Genomic DNA, 13,621 nt, shown 5'->3' on the forward strand with positions numbered 1-13,621 from the left:
GGACTTTACCAATTTTTTCAGGTATAGTCCAGGAACCGAAGCTTTTCACCTCGCAATTTTTACAGAATGGACCGATTTGCTTGAAAATTTTAGAGTAAGTAGTGTATAGTCCAAGGATCAAAATCTATATCATGCCGGAAGGCGCTTTTACCATGGGGTGGTTGCCATCCCATCTCGAGGGTGGAAATTTTTTATTATATTTTTACCACAAAAGTTGATACAAACATTCATTCTAGCAAAAAATGTTTTATACATTTTGTTGATAAAATTAATAGTTTTTGATTTATTCGCTATCGAAAGTGTGAGTTTTATATCGAAAAAATCGATGTTTTTCGATATATACTCATTTACGATTTACTCAATTTTCGACGTATTAACAATTTTTTTAAACCAATTTTTTGGGAACTAAATAACCTACAATTTCATATTAAAACATTTTTTCGTATCTCTGATGCTAATCTTTCAATTCTGAAGAAAATGGCATTTTTACCAAATTACATAAATTTGTTGTTCACATTTAACTCCAGTTTTTTTAAACCAATCATTGTAAGCCAGTCAAACTTCTAGAATCCATTAAGAATACATAAATAAAGAAGAATCAATAAAGCCAATGAATAAAAACACACTTACATTATTATGCTTCCAATTGGATTTCTCTTTTATTTTTTCAAAGAATATGTTCATGTTTTAACCGTAACTTTTTCATTATTTATCTTAGAAAGTTTGACAAAAAAGAATTTTGTAGGCTTTTAAAATCCTTTTGTAGAATTTTGTAGAATATTAAATCCTTTTAAAAATCCTCAGTCGCAAAAAGATGTGACCTTGAAAGGGTTGGTAAAGGTGGTTTTTGCATGTTGTTACAAGTTTTAATTGTCAATAGATCACTCAATTTTTACCTAAGAAAAAATTTTTGCAAACCAATTTCTTGGGAATTAGAAATAAGCTGCAATTTTATATTGAAAAATTTTTTTGTATCTCTGATGCTATCCTTTCTATTCTGAAGGAAAGAGCATTTTTTACCAAACTACAAAAATTCGTTATTCGTTTTAACTCCATTTTTTTAAAAAAAACTAACCATTATAAGCCGGTCAAACTAACTAGTAGTGCAAAAGAAGACATTGGAGAAAGAACAATTGACTTAAACAGCGGCAGAAACCAAAAACCATGGTTCACACAGGAAGTAAAGATTTAGCAAAAGAGAAGAACGATTCATACGTAAGATATATTAACAATAGGACCCCAGAAGAGTATCAAAGGTATAAATCAGAAAGAAATAGAACAACTAACAGAATCAAAAATCTAAAACAAATATATTGGGAAAAATTCTCAAATGACATGGAACATGATTTACGAGGGGAGGTCACAGGAAGGTATGGAACATGTTGAGGAACAGGAAGAAGCCGGTTACCGAAGAATTACAAATTAACGCAATAAAACCAGAGGAATGAGTAACTCATTTCGAGAATTTATACAAAGACGATAATAATGAAGTACAAAGAAATGACCTACAAAACATTCACCAAGAAGAAACAGAGAATGACAACATCACCCAAGAAGAAGTAAACGAAGCAATCATAGATAAAAAAATAGAAAATCACCAGGTCCGGATAATATACCAAATGAATTAATTTAATACGGAGGTACACAAAATATTAGAAGAGATAACAACATTATTCCAAAAAATTGTAAACAACATGACAGTACCAGAGGAATGGAGAGAGAGTATAACAATACCCATCTACAAGAAAGGCGTAAAGACAGATCCTACGAACTACCGAGGAATTACACTACTCAATTCTACATCAAAACTATTGACAAAAATTCTATCCCAAAAAATATATAAGAAAGCCGGTGTATCGGAAGAACAACAGGTTTTTCGCCCAAACAGATCTACAATAGACGCTATTTTCGTAATGTGACAATTAGTTAAGAAATCAACAGAATTCGACAAGCCCATGTTCACATGCTTTGTAGATCTGAAACAAGCATTCGACAGAGTACGATTAAAGGACGTGCTCACTATCCTTGAAAAGAAAAACATAGGTCAGAGGTATAGAAACATAATTAAAGAGCTCAATAGATCCAACAAAACACGAATTAAAACCACACACGGGCAATGAAAGAAAGAAACACGGAAGAAATCAAAATCAATGCAGGCATTAGACAAGGGGACAGCCTCAGTCCATGCCTATTTAATTTAATAATGGATGAAGTTATAGGTGAAAATTGAAGAAAGACTTCTGTGTAAAAGGTATATTTATTAAAACCCCAATAAAGGGCTACATTAAAAGACAGAACGTTTTCGCTCTAAATAGAGCATCACCAGTGTTCTAAGCCTAAAATAACTACAACCATAATTAGTGAAGACAATAGTAAAACATTTAAACGTTCTGTCTTTTAATGTAGCCCTTTATTGTGGTTTTAATAAATATACCTTTTACACAGAAGTCTTTCTTCAATTTTTGTAATTAATGGTATACAGCCAGTTACGGGAAATTTTTACTTATGGAAGTTATAGGTAGTGTTAACATAATGAATCAGGGATACAAAATGGGTAACAGAACCATGAGAATACTTTGCTACGCAGATGGTGCAATCTTAATAGCCGAAAACGAAGATGACTTACAACACCTACTACAAAAATTCAAAATAACTGCCGAAAAGTATAACCTGACACTATCCAAAGAGAAAACCCAATCGATGGTAATATCCAGGAACCCAATTGGATGTAAATTAGTAGTGGACGACCATATAATCGAACTGGTAATGGATTGTAGGTACTTTAGGTGTGGAAATATCCAGCAACAGGCATCTGTGGCAAGAATAAGACAGCAGGCAACGAAGGCAGCGATAATATCTGGTTTCCTGAGGGATATAATCTGGTGGAATAAATATATGAGCACCGAAAGCAAAGTTCGCATTTATAAGACATGTGTTAGACCCGTACTGACATACGCAGCTGAGACTAGGGCCGAGACAACAAAGACCAAACAAATCATGAGAACAACAGAGATGAAAACCCTAAGATCCATAAGGGGTATCACACTCAGAGATAGAATACGAAACGAAGACACATTGAGAGAGCTAGGCGTTCAAGACGTAGTGAGATGGACAAGAGCGCGGCGACTCATGTGGAGAGACCACGTAGATCGGATGGACCCTGAACGTATGGCGCATTGGGCGAAAACACAGAAGCCCAACACCAAGCGACCCATAGGAAGATCTAAAAAACGATGGTACGAGAGTTGGAGCTCTGGATCGCAGCAAAGACTGTAACAGAAGAAACAGGACATGGTCCTATTACAAGAAGAAGACGAAGAAGAAGAAGAAGAAGAAGAAGAAGAAGAAGAAGAAGAAGAAGAAGAAGAAGAAGAAGAAGAATATTCTACAGGGTGTTCCAAACTTTGAAGAAAAAACACACTATCATTGTTACACCCGGTATACAATGACACTTACCTGTTTAGCAATAATATTATTACACCGATATTCTTGAAGAATAAAGCTATAATATACTAAAAAAATAACTAAAATCGGATAACAGGTTTAGGAAATACGAGCCATCAAAAATGTCCCATTTTTAAGGTGGTGCGTTAATTTTGATTCTTGGTGTATTTGATATGTACGTTTATAGTAAATCTTAAAACTAGAGCTCGGTTTATTTTATTTTTGTTTATTTTCATAAATATTTATTTACTAATAATAAAATTGTTTTCCATTGCTTCCAATTAGGGCGTCTATGAGTATATTGTCACAATATTGAGCCTGTCAAATACCACCGACGCACTGTTGCTAAAGTTTTGCAGAACTTTCGAAAAACAGGTTGTGATACTCTCTCCCGAACCAATATTGATGACGCATTGATGTTCGATGATACCAACCGATGTGCCATTCCATTAAATGAATATCCGACTCGTGTTACATTCGCCATGACAATAAATAAATGAGAAGAGCAATCATTGATTATTAAATTTATTGACTAAAAAACATAAAAAAATTGATGGCAATCGTGGGAGTGCCGACAGAAGTAAAAACTTCTTATAGTAAATAAATTACGAGCTCAATGCTTTTTCCCCATCCAAAAAGAAGTGCTATACCTATATCAGATACGAGATGCGTATGTCCTATGCTATTTATGGATACATACACATAATTTATATACGTACAAAATTTATTTCAGCGAAGTGATGACGGGCGCAAATTCAATAGTTTTTCCCTAACCAAGAAGTGCAAAACGTCCCTAAAGATATTTTCAATTCCAAAATTTTTTTCGTCGAAGCGATGAAGTTCCCTACCTTAATATTTTTCCCAATCCAAAAAGTAGACAACGTCCCTCAAAAAATTTTCACTTTAAATATTTATTTCATCGAAAGGACGATGGTCGCTAAGCTTTTTCCCATCCAAAAAGTGCACAACGTCCCTAAAGAAATTTTCAATTCAAAAATTTATTTCTTCGAAGCGATGACGGTCGCTAATTTAATACCCATCCAAAAAGTGCACAATGTCCCTTAAGAAGTTTTCACGTAAAATATTTATTTTGTCGAAGCGATGATGGTCGCAATGACGGTCGGTAATTTAATACTTTTTCCTATCCAAAAAGTGCACAACGGCCCTAAAGAAATTTTTAATTCAAAAATGTATTTCGTCGAAGCGATGATGGTCGCTAATTTAACACTTTTTCCCTATCCAAAAAATGCACAACGTCCCTCAAGAAGTTTTCACTTCAAATATTCATTCCGTCGAAGCGATGATCGTCGCGATGACGGTCGCTAATTTAATACTTTTCCCTTCCAAAAAGCGCACAACGTCCCTAAAGAAATTTTCACTTCAAAAATTTATTTCATCGAAGCGGCGACGGTCGCTAATTTAATACTTTTTCCCCATTCAAAAAGTGTAAAACGTCCCTCAAGAAGTTTTTACTTTAAATATTTATTTCGTCGAAGCGATGACGGTCGCTAATTTAATACTTTTTCCCATCCAAAAAGTGCACAACGCCCCTAAAAAAGTTTTCACTTCAAAAATTTATTTCGTCGAATCGATGACGGTTGCGATGGCGGTCCATAATTCAATACTTTTACCCATCCAAAAAGTGCACAACGTCCCTAAAGAAATTTCCACTTCAAAAATTGATTTCGTCGAAGCGACGACGGTCGCTAATTTAATACTTTTTTCCATCCAAAAGTGCACAACGTCCCTAAAGAATTTTTCACTTAAAAAATTTATTTCGCCGAAGCGATGACGGCCGCTAATTTAATACTTTTTACCCATCTAAAAAGTGCACAACGTCCCCAAAAGAAATTTTCACTTCAAAAATTTATTTCGTTGAAGTGATGACGGTCGCTAATTTAATAATTTTCCCCCATCAAAAAAGTGCACAACGTCCCTAAAGAATTTTTCACTTAAAAAATTTATTTCGCCGAAGCGATGACGGCCGCTAATTTAATACTTTTTACCCATCTAAAAAGTGCACAACGTCCCCAAAAGAAGTTTTCACTTCAAAAATTTATTTCGTTGAAGTGATGACGGTCGCTAATTTAATAATTTTCCCCCATCAAAAAAGTGAACAACGTCAGTAAAGAAGTTTTCACTTCAAAAATTTATTTCGTCAAGCGATGACGGTCGCTAATTTAATACTTTTACCCCATCCAAAAAGTGCACAACGTCCCTAAAGAAGTTTTCACTTCAATAAATATACGTACAAAATTTATTTCGTCGAAGAGATAACGGTCGCGAAATAAATCCTTTTTCCGCATCCAAAAATAGGTTTTACATTTATTTTAAATTTAAATACTTCTATATAATTTTTATTATATACATACAAATAATATATAGAATAAGCGATGACGGTCGCAATGACGCTCGCGATGACGGTCGCGATGAGGGTCGCGATGACGGTAGCGAATTCAATGCTTTTTTCCCTATCCAAAAATCGCACAACGGCCCCAAAGAAATTTTCACTTCAAAAATAACTGAAAAATATTTTACTGTAACTTCAATGGAAATAATCGACACGTTTATTAATTCTAAGGCAGTACAAAGTTCGCCAGGTGAGCTAGTGATTTACAAAAACAATAAGATTTACTTACTTGTATCTGGTATGTTGTTTTGAAGGAAATTTGTTTGTCGATCGTCGCACAATGATACCCTTTCCAAAATGTACATTCTTTAATAGCTACTTCTTCAGATGTAGATCTCCAACCATATATAATAAAATATTTCTCTAAAATTCCAGTGGGAGGGTAGGGCGGTTTCCAACGCAAGGAAATTGAGTTTTCACTATTGTTATACTTCTCTACGCCATAAATTTTATTGGCAACTATTACAAAAAGAAAATATCTTTAAAATTATATTTTTTATAAATAACGTAGATGTTATTTTTAGAAATCTCATAATAAACACATCCAAAATGTCTAAGAAACACAAAGTTATTTTCTCATATACATATACATATATGTCGGTGCCGCCCAAAATCCCGACAGCCAAAATCCCGACAGCCAAAATCCCTACGGCCAAAACACCGACACACCAGAATCCCGACACGCCAGAATCCCGACAGTCCAAAATCCCGACATGCAACAATCCTCGCATAATAAAAATTCCGACTTTTGTTTAATAATTTAATACAAAATACTTTTGTTTAGTAACAAAAAAAAAAAAACAGATGGCCATAAACAAAAAACAAGAAATAAATGTAATTATATGTTAAAAAGAAATTTATCAAATCTGTCGGGATTCTGGCGTGTCGGGATTTTGGCCTGTCGGTATTCTGGCGTGTCGGGATTTTGGCCGTCGGGATTGTGGCTGTCGGGATTTTGGGGTATACACCATATATGTACATACACATATAAAAAAAAAGAGGCGTACGGTTATAATGCCTGATTAGTCAGCAATGATTAATTTTAATTTCAGTGTAGATAATATCGACCCCTGCAAAGAATAAGATTGTAACCAGCATTTATGATATCCTTTAGAAATGATAAAAAAGATACCAATTTCTTTGGATTTTTTTAAATGCATGTGATATTTCAGTGTAAGAAGTAAGTAATTACTTATAAATGTTGAACTTCTCTTTTAGAATAAGATCTACTTTTTTTTTATTAGAGGATTTTTTTATTGCTTTCATCGGATAATCTTGTAACTGCACTTACGATGTTCTTATCGGGCACAAAATTATCGAAACAGTGCGGCGAATAAAATTGTAACAACTACTGTAGTCATTCCGTTATTCTACAAACAATTCAAATATTTTTTGTGTTTACGGTGTTACTCCATTCGGAATCTTTTTTAAAATGCAGTTACAGCCACACCGATCATATTGGAAGATAGAGCAGAAAAAGTTGTACAAGAAGAACACTGTAACTCAAACTCGACAAAAATGGTAATCACAACGGTATTTTATGCAGGGGGCGAATGATTTCTCTATGATGAAATAATCAAACCAAAATTAATATACACGGTGTTAGTAAATAAGTATGACACATTTTAAGGGCTAATTCTACATGAAAAAATAATGCCGGTTGGCTCTATAAACATATGTCCCCCGGTTATAACCTAAAACCGGTTTTTTCATCTGCAATAATCGGATTTTCCGGTTGTTTCTATGTCCCAGTTATAACCGGTTTTTTCTTTTGCAAGTAGTAACCGGTAAAAAACCGGATAAGTGAAAAAATACTGAATTCAGAGAAAAAATGGGAAATTTTTTCGACACCAGCTCATAAATGAGAAACTTTAAGCTGACTGAAACCGATTTTACAACATTGATGAGTGAATTATATACTGATATGGATTGATATCGATTTGAGTGAAGTATTGCAAACTAAAGCGCAACGTAAATGTAACATATTGTGTATTGGCTATGACTAAAAAAAACACCGGTTTTTGTAATAACTGGTTGTTTTGACCGGTTATAACCGCCAGGTTAAACCGTAGGTTAAAAAACCGGTATAACCGAAAACCGGTGTTTTGTCAACATCCGCCATCCCTACTTAGGCCAGAGAACAAAGGATTTTCCCGTGACATCTGTTGATACAGCTATCTAAGTACTGCTTTGGGTAAATTTAGTTACAACAATATCCAATATAAAAATTATGCAAAAGATTTACCGTACTTTTTAACTTATAAACAATATATAAACGATTAAAAATCGCTGTTTGATTTTAAATACAAAAGGTGGAGACCGGTAAATTATATGAAATAGTGACACAATTTTTTTGAAGAAATATAGAAAATTCTTTAAAATGAGAGTTTTCAAAGTTATTTTTGTTAATTTGTTGCTTAGTTTTTGGGAAAATAGCTACAAAAGTCGATTATTTGAAAATGATTAATAACTTTTCTGAAACTAAACAAGTAACTTTAATTTTGCGTCATAGTAAGAACGATGTTACAAGCATTTTGTTATTACAATTTCAAGAAGGTTCACTTAATAGTTATTGCAAAATTGCATTGGTTTTTCCCAAAAAGCTTTTATCTACAATGTCATTATGCATAAACTTTTAGGTTTATATAAATTCTAAAGGTACCAAATTAAAGAAAAAATATCCATTTATTAAACAGAATCATCTAATGGTTAAAAAATGTATGCTAAACATTGTAAAATATTTTTGAAAAGTGGTATGATTTTAAGCTTATAAACAATTAGAATAATTCGGACGCATTAACATGTAGGAAGTAAATATTTTTTATTTGACATGTTGGAATTTTTATACAAATTAAAACAAAAAAAATAATGCCCTAAGTCCCTTAAGACCCGAGTTAACCATTTTTTTTTTCAAAAATTCACCGTGGCTTTGTTTATAAACATTAGGAAACTTAACAAATAACATTTAAAAGAATAGAAGTTCAAGTATAAGCAAAAAAAAATCGAAACGATTCTTCTAAAAGTGAGCCGTCCATGATGCGCCAAAAATGCAAGGTTTCACAATTCACAACTACACATTTACAAAAGTCGCAATAACTCCGGTTCTAATCAACGAAAATTGATGTTCTTTTTTTTAATTTGGGGTACCTCGGTGCATAGAATATAAAAATACGATCAGATAATTTGTGATTTGTTTATTTAAGCCAGTATTTTGTTTAAACCATTTAAAATAAATATTTTTTTTTGCCAAATTTTGCATCTCGCTTATTATTAGTAGTATTAAAAGTTAATCAAGTGAAAAATATCCTAAAATGTATCTATAACAGTTATAAATAATATATTTTAAGCATTTAATGCATTATACCGTGTCTGACACGGAGCAGCTTGCCGAAAAATTTGGGACTTTCACGTGTCTTACACGGGCTACCGTAGTACAGTGCCATTCAAATATTGCATGGCTGTTTTTGGTTTATTTTCTATTACGAATGTATTATGTTATTTTTAATGGTAACTGTACTTTCGTTGAAATGTTTTAAGGCCGTTTTTGGTTTATAACGAATTTATTAGGTTATTTTCGTTTCTATCAGCTGGTATTTGTGTATAATGTTTCTTGTATTGTGTTTGTAATATTTACAGTTTATTTTATTTTCGTTACTGTCAGGTAGTAGATCTTTATTGTATTATCTACAGTTGCAGTGTTTACAATATTACAGAGCGGTGCACAAAATATTTTTGAACTTTTTACAACTGTATCATCAGACTTAAACAAAACTTTTTTTTATTTATGCCTTTACTATAATTCTACGTCCCTATAAATCTTTGCTTTTAGTTGTACAATTAAATTTTCTAATATAAAAATACTTAAAATATATACATTTAATTTTTTGAAGTTATACTTCTTTAGGCGCGATTTCATTGATGGTGAAATTTTAGTAATCTGCGCGCATGCGCACACAGGCAGTATGGAGTTCGTTACTAAATGTTTTAATTTATGTATTTATCAGTCCAGAAAAGGTGTGGAAAGAATATATTAGTGTTTTTAAATATATTTTTCTACAAACGTGTTAAAAGTGCAATTTATAGCACTCCATAGCAGCGTTACGAATGCTACTTTAAAGCACCGGTGCTTTAAAAATTTTAAGGCACTGCAGTTAAAAGTGAATTGTCAAATTGTGAAACGTCAAAATATTTATATTTCACTTATTAACATTAATAGATATTAATAATACCTATTTACGAATATTTCTTCTAAAATTTAGGAATATATTAATTTTATAATACATTTAAGTATGTAGTAATTTTCTTTACAATTTTTACTTACCTATTTGTTTTTGTTTATACCTGATATCGCCCTTGTCCAGCAAGTGTCTGCGTAGACTAGCGGTATGTATATCTAGTTACGGACCTGTTAGTACTTGGTTCGATTCCCCCATAAGGAAAACTTTTTTGTTTATTATTAATGGTTATTGACATCTTAGACTATTATTATATGGACTTTAAAATGATTAAAAATAATTAAAATAATTAATCGGGATGTTGCCCAACTATTTACCGAGTTGCAAATTTATAATAATTGCCTATTTCAAAATGCACTTTTGAAATGAATTTTTCTTATGCACAAATGCAATTTCAGATTTCTTATTCATTACAATATTTCACAAAATTTCCTGACATTTTCACGAATCCAACGCACCAAACTGCATTAAAATCCGTCTTACTGCGCCAAAAATCGACAGTAAGGCCTTTTTTGTGCTTCAATGCCTCGACTAATTCGGCCAGAGATCGAGAGGTCGTGAGTTCTAATCCAGTGCAATCCTATACTTTTTTTATTTTTTTGAAAGCGGTAAGCACAAAATTAGTTTGGTGTTTAAAAAAAAATTAAAACAAACTGTTTAAAGTATATTTATTTTTAAGACATCATATAATAGAAGTATAACTTCTTACGTGCGTACAAAGTACACACACATTCTTTTTTTTATAGCCTTTTTTTCTATTCGAAATATCGAATAAAGGCCTCTTCCATTTCTCGCCATTCATCTCTGTTGTGTGTGAGTCGTTTCCACATTGGTCCTGCGACTCTTTTGATGTCATCGCTCCAGCGCATTTGAGGTCATTTAATTTACTAAATTAAAAATACTCAAAATTTTTCATTTTTTTATACGCCTTTGTCATGAATAATACACTTACTACGCCCCTGATAATTGTTTTTTTAATTACCTTATAACGCATAACCGAATCATAAAATGAAAAAATAAATCATTTTTTGACAGTCACCTCGAAATTTATATGTGCATTAAGTGGTTAACAATAAAATTTACAAAAAAAATTATTTTTCTACGGCCATGCTAAAAGAGCCACTTTCACGCACGCATTTCGTTTCCGAAAGTTTCCCGCACGGCGTGAGTGAAAGTAAATTTTCCCTCACGGCGTGGAAACAATACAATACATAGAGTGCACTGGAATAATTGTTGCCCCCTAATTAACTTATTTATTTTTATTATCAAAACGCCCGGACAGGTCGATTTTTAAAATTTCATAGTATATTATAGCATCAATGTTTCGAACTTTGCGCATCCCTCTTTAGGTGACAGTGATAATTTTGATTTTTTTAAATGGGAAAGAACATCATGTGACATATCATTTAAAAGCGTTTGAAATACTGATTACAAACATGTATAATACTTTAATTGCTTTTGAGAGCGTAGGCGCAAAATTTCGGTCAAGTTTTTTTTCGAATGTACTTATTCATTTTTTTTTTTCGAATCCTGAGAAAAGTAATACATACTTTTTTTTTGAAAAATCTAAATTGAGAATAAAAAATTACAGTATTATCGAGGGTCAAAGTTCCCCGAGAACTGCTATGTTTATTTTAAAGAGTTAGAGGGGTGAAAAAGAGAAATTTTAGTGTGATTTTTAATTTTAAAAATATCTTTCAAAAGAAACTTTTTGTTTATTATAAGGGACTTTTAGTCCTCGGTATTCGGTAATAATATAGTCTTTCATTCTGCGTTTAAGTTTTTCAAAAATACTTAATAGTTTTCTTAGGATTCGAATAAAATTAATGGATTTAAATATAATTCGACCGAAAGTTTGCGCCTACGCTTTCAAAAAGAATTAACTGCTTTACATTATTGTAATCAATATTTGAAAAGCTTTTAAATGATATGCCACATGATGTACACTTCCCATCATAAAAAACTGGTACACTTTTTTTCCCAATGTAAACCTGTGTTCAGACTGGATACAATAGTTCGTGAATCACTTCGTTGTTGCCATAACAGATAACGGAATTGTACTAAATCTAAATACAAAAAAATGACATTTAAAAATGTATAAAGGTTTTAGATAGGTATTATTTTTATCACTACCAATTGATCATGATTGAAGACACCTAGGAAAGCTTGGACGAAGATGAAAATTTATAACTAAATTTATTTCTCAGTTAAGTGGCCAGAATATTACAAGAAGTGATTAATAATATAATTAAGCTATGACAAAATATTAATATTTCGGCAGTTTCGAATTGTAATACATATATTTAAATTCCACACTTGTTCACTATAAAAGTTATTCATATTGTATTAATTTCAAATCAATTTTTTTATTTTTCCCGTGTGTTTATTCTAGTATCCCACAACTCAATAGTATTGTATTTACAGTAGGTACAATTTACGAGAAACAAATCACGCTTCTCGATTTTAATTTAAAGATAATAATTTAAAGTTATTTCTAGATTTATTAACAATCATTATTTTTGAATTGAAATATTTTCATAAATTATAACAAAACACGAATCAATGTATGGGTACTTAATTGACATGACCGGCAACGTTGCCCTAGAAATTAGAATTACACATTTGACAAGATCAACTTACACAACTTGAAAAACGCGATTTTCGATTATAAGAGTTGTACCAGCTTTTTTTGATGCGGATATATCTAAAATATTTATACCCGTATGCACGCCAATGGTGAATATAAAATTCTTAATTGTAAGCCAAAAAATGCGCAATAACTACCTCTTAAAATCTACCAAATTTCATTTGCATATCACAAACCGTTTTAGAGAAATAAATAAATCGTCAGTTTGTAAGAACAATTTCAACACCCCCTATCTCGGAAACGAAGCATTTGCGGGCATACGTTTATAAATCAAACTGTTATTATTTTATCATGCAGAATTACCCCTTAAAGTTTGCCGTACTTATTTAAAAGCACCCTGTATTAACGAAAAACAGGGGTAGTTGTTAAAGTGCTTAACTTTTTTATTATCAAACATAAGCGAATGAATCAAAAAACAGAATGTTAAGAAAACCTGAGGCTATAGTTTGGTTATAATTTCAGTATTTTATAAAAGCTAGAACATTCCACAGGGTGTTCCAAAGTTTGAGAAAAAAACACAGTTTGATTCGTACACCCTGTATACAATGACAATGTACCTGTGTGGTATTATAATATCACCCTGTACAAATTATGTTTAAAACTCATTCAAAGTCATTAATCCATGTAGTATCTGTTCTTGTATCAATAACCGCAAGTAACATTGAATTGTCATGTTTTGTTATTATTTAAATGTGTATATAAACATTAACTCGGTGGAGAAAGATTATTGTACTCAGTTAGTAATTATTGTTGTAGTAGGTCGTTACTGTTATATGTAAACATATTGTTATGGTTAGTCGTTGATGGAGGTGATTGTAAATATAATGTATTTGAACCAAACAATAGAGTTTTAATTAATTGGGACCAGAAGGCAGTAACATCACA

At 32.1% G+C, this 13,621-nt stretch overlaps 1 protein-coding gene across 2 annotated transcripts in view; it reads right to left on the reverse strand.

Moving 5' to 3' along the window:
* LOC114335080 (tyrosine-protein phosphatase 69D-like) overlaps nt 1-13,621 on the reverse strand; it is a 729,328-nt gene that overhangs the window by 208,408 nt on the left and 507,299 nt on the right. For both annotated transcript variants that reach the window (XM_050654333.1, XM_050654334.1), the window contains one exon: nt 6,084-6,313. In XM_050654333.1, coding sequence (XP_050510290.1) covers nt 6,084-6,313 — 230 coding nt within the window. The remainder of the gene's footprint in view (nt 1-6,083; nt 6,314-13,621) is intronic.

This window comes from Diabrotica virgifera, chromosome 6 (assembly GCF_917563875.1).
Source record: "Diabrotica virgifera virgifera chromosome 6, PGI_DIABVI_V3a".
Lineage (NCBI taxonomy): Eukaryota > Metazoa > Arthropoda > Insecta > Coleoptera > Chrysomelidae > Diabrotica > Diabrotica virgifera.